We start from the raw sequence: 19,850 nt of genomic DNA, 5'->3' as shown, positions 1-19,850 counted from the left end.
ACAAGTAACTGTATTGTTTTTGTGTTTGGTTTATTTTATGTTTTTTCATGACCTGCTGTATTGGTTCAGTTATTCCTCTAATGTATGCTAAGGTTATGACCTCTTTGTTCTTCATTTCAGATTGTTCTTCACTTCGACAGTCGAAACATGTCAGGTAAAGATTCCATCTAATACACCAAAAATATGGTCTGATTACAAGAACATTTGAAAAAGTATATAAATAAAAAGACATAATGAACCTTTAAGAGCAATCTGCTTTTTCCTACTCCTGGAAAATGAAAATGTGATGTACAATATTGTAAATCTATGCCAGGGGTGCCCGTTACGTCGATCGCGAGCTACCAGTCGACCGCGGGGGGTGTGTCAGTCGATCTCCAGCCAGGCTTTTAAAAAAAATAGACCTAAAAATTAGTGATCATCAATCTTCACCAAGACGTCACTTAAATGACATTCACGGTACCGGAGGGTCTTGTGAGATGACGCTGGCTGCTGCAAGATCATTATTATGAAAATATGACCGAGAGGAAGGCGAGAAACACTTTTTATTTCAACAGACTCTCGCGCCGTACCTTCCGTCAAAACTCTAAAGGCCGACTGCACATTTCCTATCTTAACAATAAAAGCCCTGCTTCATGCTGCCTGCGCTAACTAAATACAGTGTTTCGGAAAACTGGCGTGCACAAGCGAACCCTCAGAAAGCTGGCGTGCACATCACTTGTGCACGCCAGCTTTCCGAGACTCTTATTTTGTTAGCGCAGGCAGCATGAAGCAGGGCTTTTCTTGTGAAGATAGGAAATGTGCAGTCGGCCTTTAGAGTTTTGACGCAAGGGACGGCGCGTAAGTCTGCTGAAATAAAAAGTGTTTCTTGCCTTCCTCTCTGTCATTTTTTCATAATAATGAACTGGCAGCAGCCAGCGCGATCTCACAAGACCCTCGGGTGCCGTGAATGTCAATCAAGCAAGCTACGGAATTTGCCGCCAATGTTTTTCTTGTAAAGTGTATGGTAGCTGGATGAATTAGATGCCAAAAACCAACCACTTTCATGTGGTATTGTACAGAAAGGACAACTTTTTTTCTCCTCCATTTGAAAATGTGGGCGTTATCATCATTACTGTCTGATTCCAATCAATGCAAGTCATCAGAATCAGGTAATACACCAACTTATATTCTTGTCTTTGTGAAAGAAAGACATCTATATGTGTTACACATGCTTGTATTATCATTAAACACATTTAACTTGTTTATAAAAATGTCTCTTTCATAAATAAATAAATATAAATGATATATATAAATGAGGTAGATCCCCTCGAGTTGGTCAATTGGAAAGTAGCTTGCCTGCAGAAAAAGTGTGGGCACCCCTGGTTTATGCATATCATCGGATACCAAAACCATACGCATAACACTGTCAGAGAATAAAGCTGACCTCTTTTGTTGACTAAACTCTTTGTGATTAGTACCTGTAATCAAGACTTTTACTTTGATAAAACAATAAGCAAACACGTCATTTCCCGTTTCTTCCAGTAAGCTCCTCCAGCAAACCTAGTCAGTCTGCTGTTGTGTCATTAGGCAAGGCAGTTCTATCACTCTGCCTCTATTGTTGTGCATACATTTGGTGGTAAGCTCCAGCTGCTCTAGGAAAGACATACATGTCTTTTCTGAGTGAATGAACAAAGGTATGGCGCAGGGGTGCCCACACTTTTTCTGCAGGCGAGCTACTTTTCAATTGACCAACTCGAGGGGATCTACCTCATTTATATATATCATTTATATTTATTTATTTATGAAAGAGACATTTTTGTAAACAAGTTAAATGTGTTTAATGATAATACAAGCATGTGTAACACATATAGATGTCTTTCTTTCACAAAGACAAGAATATAAGTTGGTGTATTACCTGATTCTGATGACTTGCATTGATTGGAATCAGACAGTAATGATGATAACGCCCACATTTTCAAATGGAGGAGAACAAAAGTTGTCCTTTCTGTACAATACCACATGAAAGTGGTTGGTTTTTGGCATCTAATTCATCCAGCTTCCATACACTTTACAAGAAAAACATTGGCGGCAAATTCCGTAGCTTGCTTGATTGACATTCACGGCACCCGAGGGTCTTGTGAGATGACGCTGGCTGCTGCTAGTTCATTATTATGAAAAAATGACAGAGAGGAAGGCGAGAAACACTTTTTATTTCAACAGACTTTCGCGCCGTCCCTTCCGTCAAAACTCTAAAGGCCGACTGCATATTTCCCAAGCCCTGCTTCATGCTGCCTGCGCTAACAAAATAAGAGTCTCAGAAAGCTGGCAGCATGAAGCAGGGCTTTTATTGTGAAGATAGGAAATGTGCAGTCGGCCTTTAGAGTTTTGACGGAAGATACGGCGCGAGAGTCTGTTGAAATAAAAAGTGTTCTTCGCCTTCCTGTCGGTCATATTCTAATAATAATGGTCTTGCAGCAGCCAGCGTCATCTCACAAGACCCTCCGGTACCGTGAATGTTATTTAAGTGACGTCTTGGTGAAGATTGATCACTAATTTTTAGGTCTATTTTTTTTTAAAAGCCTGGCTGGAGATCGACTGACACACCCCCTGCGGTCGACTGGTAGCTCGCGATCGATGTAATGGGCACCCCTGGTATAGAGTGTTTACAAAAGCATTGTTATTAAATCAACATACAGAGGCACCTCTGTGTATATTCTCTATATGTAATAAGAATAAAGTCTTGTTGATTCTAGCTTTGAACCTAACTTAGAGCTTGATCAATGTCAAGATTTGGCCGAGCCAAATGACTTAAATATTGAGTGGGACAAAGATCACGGCCCAAGAGCCAGTTGAGTAACAGAGACATGGCTACATTACCCAGCTAGTCTTACTCACTTTGGCCATGTGATAATATCAGATCCATATCCATGGATACTGAGCCAGCTCCTATTGGCTAATGGAAGATAAGATCGAGATGATGGCTCTGTGGGGGGTCAGATCAAGGCCCCTTTGGAGCGGGTTACCTGAGCACGCTTGTTTCTGGTTTCATCTTCAGCAGCGCTTCTTTTTCCAGTCACTGACCCCTTCAAAGCATCAGACGAAAGCTATGAAATATTCACACGACCACACCTTTAAACGTCCACAATGTACTTTATTTGTCAAGATTTTATCGTTACAGACACACAGTATGACAATAAATAATTCATGTAAAAAAAAAACAATATTACTGCATTTTATGCAACACTTAGGGACACTCTTGGAGTTTTATTGTTTGCCATCGGTTTTTCCCCTGAAAAACAAATAGGGTTCTAAAGCTGCATGAACGCTAATATTTTTCCTTTCTATTTTTGTCAACAGGTTGAAGTTCATGTGTTAACGTGTTAATGAATGCCATTGGTCACTAAAAATTATTGCAATAATCATGTAAAAACTCAGATTCATCCAAAAGCAAAATTAACTTATTGACACTTCTGGGTTTACAATTTACTATAATTTTTTGTGTGGTACGTGTTGGTGTGCAACACTTAATTGCCCTCAAGGTGGGCAACACCCTCCTCTTCATCTGTGCAGGCCATGCATTTGTTTACATCTGATTCTAAATCACTGCCTGGAAGACCTGGACACTCGATGGAATATTCAATTTCTTCAGCACATGGAGGCTCGTCATCTTCAAAAATGCTGGGTGAGAAAAGACAAAGAAGTGTATTACAATATGCAATCAACCTTTAAGTAACATTGCAATTTTCCATGCCAACAAGGCAAGTATGCCTGATAGAAAGTGCTACACTTTTCCAAAAGCACTAGCTTGATGCTAAATTTATATTGGCTATGCCATAACACAAAAGGTAGTCAAATGTGTCTCAATAACCCAAGAATGACTTAAAAATAGTCAGGTTTAGAGATCGCGATTTTAGGCCACATCGCCTATCTATTGCAGACTCTTGTAGTAATGAATTACAAACCCCGTTTCCAAATGAGTTGGGAAATTATTTTAGATGTAAATATAAACGGAATACAATGATTTGCAAATCATTTTTAACCCATAGTCAGTTGAATATGCTACATAGACAACAAACATATTTGATGTTCACACTGATAAACATTTTTTTTTTTTGCAAATCATTAACTTTAGAATTTGATGACAGAAACGCGTGACAAAGAAGTTGGGAAAGGTGGTAATAAATACTGATAAAGTTGAGAAATTCTCATCAAACACTTATTTGGAACATCCCACAGATGTGCAGGCTAATTGGGAACAGGTGGGTGCCATGATTGGGTATAAAAGCAGCTTCCATGAAATGCTAAGTAATTCACAAACAAGGATGGGGTGAGGGTCACCACTTTGTAAGCAAATTGTCGAACAGTTTTAGAACAACATTTCTCAACGAGCTATTGCAAGGAATTTAGGGATTTTACCATCTACGGTCCGTAAAATCATCAAAAGGTTCAGAGAATCTGGAGAAATCACTGCTCGTTAGCGATGATATTATGGACCTTTGATACCTCAGGCGGTACTGCATCAAAAACTGACATCGGTGTGTAAAGGGTATCACCACTGTTAGTAACTACAGTTGGTTGCTACATCTGTAAGTGCAAGTTTAAACTCTGCTATGCAAAGCAAAACCCATTTATCAACAACACCAAGGAACGCCGCTGGCTTGGCTGGGCCCGAGATCATCTAAGATGGACTGATGCAAAGTGGAAAGGAGTTTTGTGGTCTGACGAGTCCACATTTCAAATTATATGCAAAAACTGTGGACGTAGTGTCCTCCGGAACAAAGAGGAAAATAATCATCCGGATTGTTATAGGCGCAAAGTTCAAAAGCCAGCATCTGTGATGTGGGTGTTTTAGTGCCCAAGGCATGGGCAATTTACACATCTGTGAAGGCACCATGAATGGTCCATACAGGTTTTGGAGCAACATATGTTGTCATCCAAGCAACGTTATCATGGACGCCCCTGCTTATTTCAGCAAGACAATGCCAAGCCACGTGTTACAACAGAGTGGTTTGGTAGTAAAAGTGTGCGGGTACTTTCCTGGTCCGCCTGCAGTCCAGACCTGTCTTCCGCCAAAAATTTGTGGCGCATTATGAAGCGTAAAATAAGACAGCAGAGACCCCGGACTGTTGAACGACTGAAACTCTACATAAAACAAGAATGGGGAAGAATTCCACTTTCAAAGCTGCAACAAATAGTTTCCTCAGTTCCCAAACGTCTATTGAGTGTTGTTAAAAGAAAAGGTGATGTAACACAGTGGTGAACATGCCCTTTCCCAACTACTTTGGCACGTGTTGCAGCCATGAAATTATAAGTTAATTATTATTTAAAAAAAATCTAATAAAATAAAGTTTGAGTTTGAACATCAAATATCTTGTCTTTGTAGTGCATACAACTGAATATGGGTTGAAAAGGATTTGCAAATCATTGTATTCCGTTTATATTTACATCTAACACAATTTCCCAACTGTGACGGCGTGGGGCAGTGGGAGAGTGGCCATGTGCAACCCGAGGGTCCCTGGTTCAATCCCCACCGAGTACCAACCTCGTCACGTCCGTTGTGTCCTGAGCAAGACACTTCACCCTTGCTCCTGATGGGTGCTGGTTAGCGCCTTGCATGGTAGGTCCCTCCATCAGTGTGTGAATGTGTGTGTGAATGGGTAAATGTGGAAGTAGTGTCAAAGCGCTTTGAGTACCTTGAAGGTAGAAAAGCGCTATACAAGTACAACCCATTTATCATTTATTTATCATATGGAAACAAGGTTTGTATATCACAATTTATTATCGGGCGTATAAAGGATAATACAACGATTTTAAAATGTGTTACAAAGGCTCTTAATTTGGCTGTAATATAATGCATAATTTCCAGTTGGATTATTTTCTCCAAACTATTGTGATTACTTATTCTGTTAATACTGAATCTGGTTTCTTTATCATTAAATACCAAGTAGTTACAGGGGCAGTATTGGTCATATGAATACTGATATTCAAATTTTCAAGATCGTTGGATGATTACATTTTTGATCCCAATTAAATTCCCTTATGTTCCTCCTGTGTCAATGGATGAATTTCCTTTGTTTGTAAACAAAAGCATGTTTGACTAGTAAAAAATATCAAACCACTATAGTACCGATCATATGATATTGTACTTGCTGTAGTCCTTTCTGATTTTTGTATCGATCCGCCCACCTTTTGTTTACATTCATGAGCTCAAATCCACCTACGATGTGTAGCGTAGCATGTTTAACTCTTGGTCCTCCTCCAGTGATAATGTTATTTTTAAGAAACATAGTTTATTTGCTTATGCTATTTACTCAATGTGTGTTTTTCAGCTTATTGTGTTGTTGCATCCAGAGGAAGTCACAAAGCATGACAATCTTTTAAACTTATATTGCCAATCTTGTGCTAACAGGTTAAATTCCGACATACTCTTGTGCACTCATGTCTTACACACACACGAGACACTTCTCATTCTCTGTCAATAAAATCTCAGGTGTGGTATACTTACAATTGTGAACTCTGAACATGACCATGGAGATAAACACCAACATGTTTTTAATTTACAATAGTTATTTAACTATTGTATTTATATAATAGATCTTTTTTGTACCATGTCTTAAAACTGCTAAATAGTGCTGCAAATAATAATAGCGTCCTCTTTCAGAAGTTGCACAGTCTATCGTTGCGATATTCCTCTGGTTTATAAGTGAACGTCCGTTAAAAGTAAACTGATGATTCTGAATGATTAGTTCCAGTGTAGATAAAGATGACGATGTTGTGGTTGTGGTCTATCGTCCTTCTTCACAAGAAAGAAATACAGTGTCTGGTCAATGACAGCTGCAGTTACTCCTTCTGGAGACACTGCCACTTAGTGTTTTGGAAGAGAATTACAAGTCTGGCGCCGCCACAGAAGAACTATAAATCAAATGTCAGAGGGGACGCAAGCTATGTGACGTGAGGCTGTGCACTGTGGAGGGACATTAGCCACTTTAAAGAATGCTACATTGGTTGAGGGCATGTTCGTTTTTTGTCGCTGTCAAATTTGCGGGACACAGCCAGAACGTGTTATCAACATGCATCATCACAATACAACAATAGTACTTCCAAGCTCCATCGTCAGCCAAATTTATATAATTTATATTGTCTATTGTCTTTAACACACACCCTAGACAGGATGAAATCTTACTTGTGTGACCTATGGTCCTGGATGTTGTGGTCTAGGTTAATGTAATTGATCATACTCGTGTCATAAAGTTCCTTTGTATCTTTAGTCATGGACAGCAGACTGTGGCAAAAGTTCCTTCCCATTTCTTCCAGCTCTCGGATTCCCATATGCAGACCCTTTAAACGTAGAAAAAAAAAATTGTGAGAAAAACAGAGAGAGAGTCAGAATTTCAAAATGATGTATTGTCGCAGTAACTCTGTTAAATTATTTTTTTTTTTTACCAGGGTTTACATTTGAACGTCTACTGGTACCAAATTGGTACTTCAAAAATGGTGCAGGTACTTAAATAGGGCCTGAACCGTTACTTAAAAAAAAAAGAAAATAAAAATAAAACCAATGGCTTTTTATTTTGATTGAATTATGACAGTCAAGTTAAACAGACGAGTAATTTAAATACTTTGATCATCCATCCATCCATTTTTCTTCCGCTGGAGCCTATCTCAGCTGCATTCGGGCGGAAGGCGGTGTACACCCTGGACAAGTCGCTACCTCATCGCAGATACTTTGAGCAAAGAAAATTTAATTATACAAGTAATACATTCAAAAATAAAATCTATAATAGTACTAGTTGCAGATTATTTAGTCAGAATTCATTTAGCACTGAAATGAAGCACCAATAGCTGCTTCTTTTTTCAGTCTGGTTAATATTGTTTCTGTTGGCACCGGTGCTATTATGGTCTTGGTGCCCAACCCTATTGGTATGTGGCAACATTCATACCTGGTGAGGCACTGACATTTTTTGAACATTAATGGAGTTTTTTGCAACTTGCTCGAAGGTACATTTTCAAACCCAAATTATTACAAGAACACCGCTGCTTAAAAGTTGCAAAAAATACTTTTTTTCAACTTCTTGTTCTCCAACCAAGAGGCGTCACACCAAATTCTGGGCCCCCATACAAAAGACTCCGAAAGGACCCCCCATAAACACAACACTGTCGTCCTAAAGACACATTTGGTGGTTTTATATGTACCAAAAAAATAATTATTGCATGATTTTTTTGTGAAACAAGCTTTTTAAAACACACTCAAACCTCTTCTGGGGGTGTATGACTTTTTAAAGATGGGATTACCACAAACATGAACTTGCTAAAATAGTTGGTTTTGTTTGTTTTTTACAAAAATAAACAACAAATTCAATTTAAAGGGACCAGAATATGTATTCAAACAACCATATAACTTGTCATTATTCACTTACCGTATTTCCTTGAATTGCCGCCGGGGCGCCAATTAATTTAAAACTTCTTCTCACTCCTTCGCTTACCAAAGTATGCAGTAAAAATTTTAGTGTGATGTAAGCTTGGACCTTAAATCCTACTGAATAGCCCTTAATCTTCTTCCCTTTATGTGATTTCAATCAGCCTCCTCCATTTTGAAAATGATGACAGGTGAAGTGTCACTCGTGACGTCACCACTTTGACCAGGCGGTAATACTAAGTATGCGCTAATTATTTTGGGAAGCGAGTTTGACCTGGCAGTAATTCAAGGCAGGTGCATACTATATGCCAGGGGTCCTCAAGTACAAATCTTGAAGGTCTACAAATGTTATTTTGAAACAGGCTGGGTCCGTTTATTATCGGTCAAGCTTATATAATAGCAGGAGGTAGGTAGTAGTTTAACATTTTCTTAAAATTAACAAAATTAAAATAAATATCCAATAAAATACATGAAAGATTTTCTTTGAAACAAAAATAAATAACTTAAATAAAACTTTCAGTTTTAACAAAAAATAAATACTTTTTAAACACAACCCTCCTATCCTGCTGATGTCACCCAACTCTACATGCCCCTAAAGCTGACCAACACGCCGGATTGTAGTCAGCTGGAGGCGTGTCTTAATGAAATTAAACAATGGATGTCCGCTAACTTTTTGCAACTCAACGCCAAAAAAACGGAAATGCTGATTATCGGTCCTGCTAGACACCGAACTCTATTTAATAATGCAACTCTAACATTTGACAACCAAACAATTAAACAAGGCGACACGGTAAAGAATCTGGGCATTATCTTCGACCCAACTCTCTCCTTTGAGGCACACATTAAAAGCGTTACTAAAACGGCCTTCTTTCATCTCCGTAATATCGCTAAAATTCGCTCCATTCTGTCCACTAAAGACGCTGAGATCATTATCCATGCGTTTGTTACGTCTCGCCTCGATTACTGTAACGTATTATTTTCGGGTCTCCCCATGTCTAGCATTAAAAGATTACAGTTGGTGCAAAATGCGGCTGCTAGACTTTTGACAAGAACAAGAAAGTTTGATCACATTACGCCTGTACTGGCTCACCTGCACTGGCTTCCTGTGCACTTAAGATGTGACTTTAAGGTTTTACTACTTACGTATAAAATACTACACGGTCTAGCTCCATCCTATCTTGCCGATTGTATTGTACCATATGTCCCGGCAAGAAATCTGCGTTCAAAGGACTCCGGCTTATTAGTGATTCCCAAAGCCCAAAAAAAGTCTGCGGGCTATAGAGCGTTTTCCGTTCGGGCTCCAGTACTCTGGAATGCCCTCCCGGTAACAGTTCGAGATGCCACCTCAGTAGAAGCATTTAAGTCTCACCTTAAATCTCATTTGTATACTCTGGCCTTTAAATAGACTCCCTTTTTAGGCCAGTTGATCTGCCGTTTCTTTTCTTTTTCTTCTATGTCCCACTCTCCCTTGTGGAGGGGGTCCGGTCGGATCCGGTGGCCATGTACTGCTCGCCTGTGTATCGGCTGGAGAAATCTCTGCGCTGCTGATCCGACTCCGCTTGGGATGGTTTCCTGCTGGCTCCGCTGTGAACGGGACTCTCGCTGCTGTGTTGGATCCGCTTTGGACTGGACTCTCGTGACTGTGTTGGATCCATTATGGATTGAACTTTCACAGTATCATGTTGAACTTTCACAGTATCATGTTAGACCCGCTCGACATCCATTGCTTTCCTCCTCTCCAATGTTCTCATAGTCATCATTGTCACCGACGTCCCACTGGGTGTGAGTTTTCCTTGCCCTTATGTGGGCCTACCGAGGATGTCGTAGTGGTTTGTGCAGCCCTTTGAGACACTAGTGATTTAGGGCTATATAAGTAAACATTGATTGATTGATTGATTGATCCCTGGTAAACAAATGACCTCAACAGATCTCATTCATGTACAAAATAACTAAGGTACAGCACATCCCGATTGTGTAAAACACAGTTGCTCAATGGAAGAATTGGGCTCTTGGGGTTGAAGCCAAGACTTTGAACTTTGGCACAAAAGGTGTGATGGCCAGGCGGAGACACTGATCCAGGTGTTCATTGGTCAGTCTGCTGCGGTACTTGTTCTTCACAATGTTCATTGTAGAGGAGGCAGACTCACAGATGTATGTTGAGCCAAAGATTGTGAGGATGTGACAGGCCATCTTATGCAGCAGAGGGAACTTGGAAGGAATGACCAGTTTTGACCAGAAGATGATGGCGTCACCTTCAGTGTGACCTGTATGGTTGTTGATCAAGTATGCATCGCATACACTTGTGTGTGTGTGTGCACGTGTGTGTGTAAAATCCACATATTTTATGTGAGCGGGCCGTCGTGCTGTTTGCATGGTTGAAAAGTGTATGTGACGACAGGTTGTAGAGGAGGCTAAAGGCACACCCTCAAATATTGTTGGGAGGGTTGGCAAGTACTGTATGTATGGAACACATAATTAGCTGCTTTTGAACAGCTGAACTGAAAATATATAAAGTTTTGGCCAGGGCGGATCAGCATTTGCGATTGGCATTAAAGGCTTTAATCAGGAACGGTGTTCACATAATTTTTCACAAAAATGGGCAGGTACTGATTGGTGGCCCATCCCTAATTTGCATTTCTATAATCTATTGTCAAAGTACTGAATGGGATCGGTAGTGAAGTGAATTATATTTATATAGCGCTTTTCTCTGGTGACTCAAAGCGCTCTACATAGTGAAACCCAATATCCAAGTTACATTTAAAGCAGTGTGGGTGGCACTGGGAGCAGGTGGGTAAAGTGTCTTGCCCAAAGACACAACGGCAGTGACTAGGATGGCGGAAGCGGGAATCAAACCTGCAACCCTTTGAGTTGCTGGCACGGCCACTCTACCAACCGAGCTATCAGACCTGAGGCCAAAAAATTTGATCGCGACATCCTTAGTCATGTGGCTCATTTAAGAGACATTTACGCATTCATATTAGGATTCACTTTTTTTGTATTGTGAACGACTACATAAAAAGCTCAGATTTAACAACAGCGCAGAAACGAATGAGTATAACAATAGCAGGGGTTAAAATATGGAACTGTTTAAAGAATGAAATAAAACACAGCAGCCAACATAAACCAGTTTAAAAAGCTTTTTAAATCATTTATCATTAGTAAATATAAGAAAGAAGAGCAAACATTGTTTTAGAAAGACAATAATATATATGTATATAAATACAATTTATGATTTCATAATTATACATATAGGTTATATTAAAATGTATATATTACCACTTTATATGGAATTTAAATAAATTGTGTGTGTGTGTGTGTGTGTATATATATATATATATATATATATATAATCATATATATATATATAAATATATATATATATATGTATATATATATATATAAAGTGTACAAATGTATATGTTTGATGTAAATGTTAAACTGTGTATATGAGACGTGTGCTACATGTATGCTGCTTATATATTGTTTAAAAAAAAGTAATATAAGTGAAGCATGTTTTAGATTTTATATATTTTGAACCTTGTTCTTGTTGTGATGGGGTAGGTTTATATAAGCGTTGCTTCAACCTACACCCTTTCGGCTCAATCATTGCTCAAATGAGTGTTTGTTTTCTTTTTTTGTTGTTGTTCTTTGTTTTATGTGAAGATTGCCGAAATAAATAAATAAAATCTGAATTAGGCATTATACACCGCATTTTTTCCCATCTCCTACACTTAGTTTGTTGAGTTAGCGTTAGCAACTCAGCTTTTGGTTAACCTGACTGTTACAGCGTGTAACGAAGTAAGTAGGCAAACTTGCCAACCCTCCTGATTTTCCCGGGAGACTCCCGAATTTCAGTGCCCCTCCCGAAAATCTCCCAGGACAACCATTCTCTCGAATTTCTCCCGATTTCCACACTGACAGCAATATATGGGGCGTGCCTTAAAGGCACTGCCTTTAGCGTCCTCTCTCACCTCAAAAGGAGACTATTATATACGTCTTAGTTATCCATAGGTTTATCTCTAACCCATTAAGTAGGGAGGCACGGAGCTATTTCTCAGCATGTTTTTATTCAAGTCGGCACATTAATACACTGACACGCAACATCCGGATTTCCCATCATTCATTGCTTAAAAACTACGGCAAGTAGTAATGTCCGAAAACATAACAGAGACGAAGCAAAAGAACGAAGAAGAGACATGGCAACGACGAGTAAGAAGAAGTACACTTGCAAGTTCCAAAATGAATGGAAAAAAATATTTCAGTTCATTCAGGACAACTCGAAGGGGAAGGGGGATGGTGCCTGAAAATGTTGTAGATCAGAACACGGTGGCCGAATGGATATACTCATTCATGAGCGGATTATTTATACATATATATAATATAAGAAATACTTGAAAATATACCCCCCCCATCTCCCGAATTCGGAGGTCTCAAGGTTGGCAAGTATGTAAGTAGGTCATATTTGAAGTCATTTACATTTTATTTATTTCGGCAATCTTCACATAAAACAAACAACAAAAAAACACTCATTTGAGCAATGATTGAGCCGAAAGGGTGTAGTTTGAAGCAACGCTTATATAAACCTACCCCATCACAACAAGAACAAGATTCAAAATATATAATATCTAAAACATGCTTCACTTATATTACTTTTTTTTTTTTTAACTATATATAAGCAACATATATGTAACTCACGTCTCATATACACAGTTTAACATTTAAATCAAACATATATATTTGTACACTTATATATATATATTATATATACACAATTTATTTAAATTCCATATAAAGTGGTAATATATACATTTTAATATAACCTATATGTATAATTATGAAATCATAAATTGTATTTATATACATATTATATATTACTGTCTTTCTAAAACAATGTTTGCTCTTCTTTCTTATATTTACTAATGATACATGATTTAAAAAGCTTTTTAAACTGGTTTATGTTGGTGCTGCGTTTTATTTCATCCTTTAAACAGTTCCATATTTTAACCCCTGCTATTGTTATACTCATTCGTTTCTGCGTTGTTCTACAACAGGGGTGCCCATTACGTCGATCGCGAGCTACCTGTCGACCGCGGGGGGTGTGTCAGTCGATCTCCAGCCAGGCTTTTAAAAAAATTAGACCTAAAAATTAGTGATCATCAAGACGTCACTTAAATCACCAAGACGTCACATAAATGACATTCACGGTACCGGAGGGTCTTGTGAGATGACGCTGGCTGCTGCAAGATCATTATTATGAAAATATGACCGAGAGGAAGGCGAGAAACACTTTTTATTTCAACAGACTCTCGCGCCGTACCTTCCGTCAAAACTCTAAAGGCCGACTGCACATTTCCTATCTTCACAATAAAAGCTCTGCTTCATGCTGCCTGCGCTAACTAAATACAGAGTCACGGAAAACTGGCGTGCACAAGCGATCCCTCAGAGAGCCGGCGTGCACATCACTTGTGCACGCCAGCTTTCCGAGACTCTTATTTTGTTAGCGCAGACAGCATGAAGCAGGGCTTATATTGTGAAGATAGGAAATTATTTGACTATGTTTGACTTTTTGTAGGTGGCTAAAATATGCGGTGCTGCTGACCGCCGTCTAACGTTATGTTACTGTGTGTGATACATTCACTAACGTAACGTTATGTGTAGGTATCTCATGCAACCCTGCTTAAAAAAAAATATCACTTGACAAAAAGTATGAATAAGGTAGCAACCTGCAGTGGACGCAACAGATTGCCATGTTTGCAATGACGTTATAACCATAGACATCTTATAAGTAGACGCAGAATTGGCTGCTGTGACGCAAGCAATTTGGCCGCCATCTTGAAGTGGTGATGAGGAGCCGGCAAGCAGCCTAAACTGACAGTTGACAGGTAGAAAACAAAGATGCTGGGCTGGTATTCAGCGTTTTGCTGCTCAATTGAGCGGACTGTTGAAAATAGGAATTGGAGGATTACTTTTCACAAGTAAGATTTAACATTAACATACTATTGGTTGTATTTTGTGAAAAGAATATCACCACAGAGTTAAGCAGGGGCAAAGAACTACAATATTTGTATGTGAAAATCACAAAGAAATCTTCTGGGGGAGGATGACCCCCCTACAGGTATTTGGTTTACAAACTTTCAGGCCCACCTAAAACAAAATTCACCAGCCGCCATTGATTATGATGCATTCTCATTTTATTGTAACCACAGATAAGTCTTCAAGTAACAATATTCAAATACTAACTTTGTTGAGTAAAACAGAATTTTGTTTTATTCTGAATCCAGTGAAACAGATTGGTGGTTTTAGCTGAAATAAAAGACTTTCAGGTGTTTATATATGTTCAATCACTGTAAACATGATCATTTAAAGGAAGAATGTAATAGAAAATATCAATACAAAGTGTCCAGACAGAATAAACTCTCTGCTGTTGCAGCAACAGAGATAAAGTCTATATCAGTGGTTCTCAACCTTTTTTCAGTGATGTACCCCCTGTGAACATGTTTTTAATTCAAGTACCCCCTAATCAGAGCAAAGCATTGTTGGTTGAAAAAAGAGATAAAGAAGTAAAGTACAGCACTATGTCATCAGTTTCTGATTTATTAAACTGTATAACAGTGCAAAATATTGCACAATTGTAGTGGTCTTTCTTGAACTATTTGGAAAAAAAAAGATGTAAATATAACTAAAAACGTGTTGAAAAATAAACAAGTGATTCAATTATAAATACAGATTTCTACACATAGAAGTAATCAACTTAAAGTGCCCTCTTTGGGGATTGTAATAGAGATCCATCTGGATTCGTCAACTTCATTCTAAACATTTCTTCACAAAAAAGAAATCTTTAGCATCAATATTAATGGAACATGTCCACAAAAAATCTAGCTGTCAACACTGAATATTGCATTGTTGCATTTCTTTTCACACTTTATGAATTTACTTTCATATATTGTTGGAGTATTTTTCAATAAACATATTTATAAAGGATTTTGAATTGTTGCTATTTTTAGAATATTTAAAAAAATATCATGTACCCCTTGGGATACTTTCAAGTACCCCCATTTGAGAACCTCTGGTCTATAGGTCCGTAAAATATATAGATATCTAATGTATTCATACATTGTTTGTGTAGGATATACGCATGTATATATAACCTAATCATATTGTTTATTCAACTTCAAAATAGCTGACTGTTTTTTCCCCTTCTCTGGGATTATATTCCCAGTTTTGATCTCAGACGTCTGGTCACTTATAGCATATAAGAATATTCTATTTCTGTTAAGCAAATTATGAACACGCCAAGACATGTGTCATTTATCATAGTTACACGTATGACAAAAAAGCGCGTGAATATAAGTGGTATTCAGTGAGGTAAAATGAATTAAATGCGCTGACAGTTCATTGTTCCTACCAAATGAATTGCCCTGAGTGGAGCGTATCACCACTCCAAGATGGCGGCCCAGCATCTCGTTTGCGGCAATAGGCAGTAGCGCTCCATGCTGCGTACCCTTATAAGATGTCTATGGTTCTAACGTTAGCAGTGAGTTTACAGCCTCACTGATTTAACAACACAGCAAATAAAAGTCACGTTACTCAGCCAATAAACGTTAGCTTACATTCAAAACGTACCCTTCTTTGTGCAACTTCAAATGTCGAACGAAGTTGATAATTGATGCGTCTCCGTCTGTAATCTTCCAACCGCATGTTTTGCATACGGCAATTCCTGTTTTGTTGACCAAGTCGTAGTTTTAATACCCGAACGAAACACTTTATGGCATAATTTTCTTCACTTATTCTTCTGTTGTTTGAAAGCTCTTCTCCGTTGGTTTTCCTGCAATTTGATTGGGTGAATGCTGTGTGACGAAAACAACGTGGATGTAATTTGATTGGCTGTTGTACTGACAGGTAGCGCACAGGCTGTCATCACACACACGCTGATACACTTCCGTACACAATGGAAGATACGGAGCGCTCCTGAATAACTTTTTAATCGTTGGGTTTTGGGGAAAGTAGCAAGTCATGTCAAGTCAAAAGGCTCAAGTCCAAGTCAAGTCACAAGTCATTGATGTTAAAGTCTAAGTCGAGTTGCAAGTCTTTTTACATTTTGTCAAGTCGAGTCTAAAGTCATCAAATTCATGACTCGAGTCTGGCTCGAGTCTAAGTCATGTGACTCGAGTCCACACCTCTGCTCTAAACCTTGCTTGCACACTTTTTGCTCGCACAGCGCAGAAACGTCAGGTTTGGGCAAAGTTACAACCTGGACAATCACAAGGAGCCAAAGTACTAAAAAAAGGGTAGACTTATTTTTTCTGTGTGTTAGTTATAATAACATAACTCAAACAATTTTGCAAACCTTGTATATTCCCTGGTCAAAACCATTGTAGGTGCTTTCCATGGTGTAACTTCTCAGCACGCCAATTTCTCTCCAGACAACAACTCTGGCAGTGGATGAACGCGACTTCTCCACCTAAGAAAATCAGATTAAATGTGTATTAGAAAAAAATGCAATGGGTTTTTTGTTTACTTGGTCTGTGGTACAGTTGTCCCTCATTTCAAATATTGCGGCTTTAATAATAATGGCGTTTGAAGGATCCTCCGGTTGCTGTGTTCTGCAGAAGAAAACACTCAAAGCTACAATATTGTGTGAAAAGAGTGTTAGAGTGACTATACATGTTGTAGTTCATGTTCCTGTTCAAGAAAGGTTTATGCTTATTTAAAAAATATATATAAATTGTAGACTGGTTGGGCAACCAGTCTACATGTGCTTTGTGGACTTGGAGAAGGCATTCGACCGTGTCCCTCGGGGAGTCCTGTGGGGAGTGCTCAGAGAGTATGGGGTATCGGACTGTCTTATTGTGGCGGTCCGCTCCCTGTATGATCAGTGTCAGAGCTTGGTCCGCATTGCCGGCAGTAAGTCGAACACATTTCCAGTGAGGATTGGACTCCGCCAAGGCTGTCCTTTGTCACCGATTCTGTTCATAACTTTTATGGACAGAATTTCTAGGCGCAGTCAAGGCGTTGAGGGGTTCTGGTTTGGTAACCGCAGGATTAGGTCTCTGCTTTTTGCAGATGATGTGGTCCTGATGGCTTCATCTGACCGGGATCTTCAGCTCTCACTGGATCGGTTCGCAGCCGAGTGTGAAGCGACCGGAATGAGAACCAGCACCTCCAAGTCCGAGTCCATGGTTCTCGCCCGGAAAAGGGTGGAATGCCATCTGGGGAGGAGACCCTGCCCCAAGTGGAGGAGTTCAATTACCTAGGAGTCTTGTTCACGAGTGAGGGAAGAATGGATCGTGAGATCGACAGGCGGATCGGTGCGGCGTCTTCAGTAATGCGGACGTTGTACCGATCCGTTGTGGTGAAGAAGGAGCTGAGCCGGAAGGCAAAGCTCTCAATTTACCGGTCGATCTACGTTCCCATCCTCACCTATGGTCATGAGCTTTGGGTCATGACCGAAAGGATAAGATCACGGGTACAAGCGGCCGAAATGAGTTTCCTCCGCCGTGTGGCGGGGCTCTCCCTTAGAGATAGGGTGAGAAGCTCTGCCATCCGGGAGGAACTCAAAGTAAAGCCGCTGCTCCTCCACATCGAGAGGAGCCAGATGAGGTGGTTCGGGCATCTGGTCAGGATGCCACCAGAACGCCTCCCTAGGGAGGTGTTTAGGGCACGTCCAGCCGGTAGGAGGCCACGGGGAAGACCCAGGACACGTTGGGAAGACTGTCTCCCGGCTGGCCTGGGAACGCCTCGGGATCCCCGGGAAGAGGTAGACGAAGTGGCTGGGGAGAGGGAAGTATGGGTTTCCCTACTTAGGCTGTTGCCCCCGCGACCGGACCTCTGATAAGCGGAAGATGATGGATGGATGGATGGATATAAATTGTTTTCTCTAACTATTGATAATAATCCTACTTTGCGATAATGTATTTAACAAGGTCAGGCCTGGAACCAATTGGCTGTGATAAATGAGGGATGACTGCATATTCGGCCTCATCACCCTCCACATTAGGGGTGGGAAAAAATATCAAAATGGCAATATGTAGCAATAATGTGTCTAATGATATACAATTGATTCTTAATATCCTAATGTCGAATTGTAAAAAATACATGATTACATTTTTTTAGTCATGTTTTGTCGACAATGAACTATGTAGAATATTGCAACATATTACAATATTGTATTGTATCGTGATATGTATCATACTGTAAACTCCTTGCCAATACACAGCCCAAGTCTGATCAGTTCTTATTGATTAATACACCAACTATGACTGAATAATATTTTTACAATATAAGGTTAAAACTATTGTCTTATGCTGACATCACGGACTAGCTGATGTGCTGGGTGATGATGACGTGTGTATTTGTTATGATCCGCTGCCCGGATCATATCATGTTCTGTTTTTGTATTATATTCTGTTAGAGTGTGACTTCCTTAGTTCCTGGTTTGTTCTGTCACCATTGTTTATTTGTTTCACCTGCTTCTTGTCTCCGGACACACACCTGTTTGTAATTGCTGTCCTTATTTAAGCCTGCCTCCTTTGTTCTCTCGTTCTTGCTTCGTAGTTTGTGTTTCATGCAGTTTGTGTTCCACAACAGTGACGACTTTGATACTCTAATTCTGATATCCGTACTTGCTAGCTTCCACGCTATGCCTTTTGTGTTTTCTAGCTCCCATGCTAGCTCTTTGTTTTGGATTTTGTGCCTAGTGCAAGTTTTCTGTTTATAGTCTGTTCTTTAGTTTAAATAAACAATTATTTCTTACCTTTACGCTGTGCCCTAGCCTGAACTGCATCTACAGAGAACACACATCACGATGCCCCGAAGTCATCACATTACGAAGCGAGCAGAACAAGGCTCTCTTGCTGCGGACATCTTGGAGGTCGGCGACGAAGGAACGTGGTCTGTGCTCCGAGCGATGGAGGCTGAGACGCTCCGCTGCGCGCCAGGTGAAGAGATTTGGGGACCCGGAGGTTTCCTGGTCCTACTCGACTCCACCTGGTCCGGTGATGTCCCCTCTCAACCCGCTCGCACTCGTCAGCGAAGGTGGAAGTCGCAGAAGAAGACTTCGCCTCGCGATAGACATTCCAACACCACTAACCTCCCCTCCAGTACACAGCCAGCTACAACCCGCCCAGGACTTCCCTCACGTGTCTGCTAATTCCTTTGTTTATCCGTCTAAAGACTCCTCCGGCCCACCTGTCTATAACTATGACGTCATTCCGTTTACGCCCCCCCGGTGACGTAATTCCGTCCACCGTTGATGACATCATCAACAAAGAATTTTTTTTTTAATTCTGTCTCTCAGCCATTTTTTGATGACAGTAGTGATGAGGATTTTTTTTCAAATGATTTCCCTCACTTATCCACAAAGGACTAGTATGACTCTAGGCTGGATCCCAGTCCAGCACCTGTCTCTAGGCTGGATCCCACTCCAGCACCTGTCTCTAGGCTGGATCCCACTCCA

General features: G+C 39.9%; 1 protein-coding gene across 2 annotated transcripts in view; it reads right to left on the bottom strand.

The window, feature by feature from the left end:
- Positions 1-3,109: 3,109 nt before the first annotated feature.
- Positions 3,110-19,850, bottom strand: part of LOC133563518 (cytosolic carboxypeptidase 4) — a 199,740-nt gene continuing 182,999 nt past the window's right edge. The window contains exons 25-27 of one of the 2 annotated variants that reach the window (XM_061917681.1): positions 16,743-16,856; positions 7,218-7,317; positions 3,110-3,657 (exon numbers count right to left, since the gene is read on the bottom strand). In XM_061917681.1, the coding sequence (XP_061773665.1) occupies positions 3,575-3,657; positions 7,218-7,317; positions 16,743-16,856 (297 nt within the window). In that variant the 3' untranslated portion in view covers positions 3,110-3,574. Of the gene's footprint in view, positions 3,658-7,162; positions 7,318-16,742; positions 16,857-19,850 lie in introns of both variants that reach the window. The other variant, XM_061917680.1, reaches the window with a different exon arrangement.

The sequence above is a fragment of the Nerophis ophidion genome, linkage group LG12 (genome assembly GCF_033978795.1).
Source record: "Nerophis ophidion isolate RoL-2023_Sa linkage group LG12, RoL_Noph_v1.0, whole genome shotgun sequence".
In the NCBI taxonomy this organism is placed as follows: Eukaryota; Metazoa; Chordata; class Actinopteri; order Syngnathiformes; family Syngnathidae; genus Nerophis; species Nerophis ophidion.
Note: the sequence above shows the minus strand (reverse complement) of the source record. Positions and strands in the feature narration are given on the sequence as shown.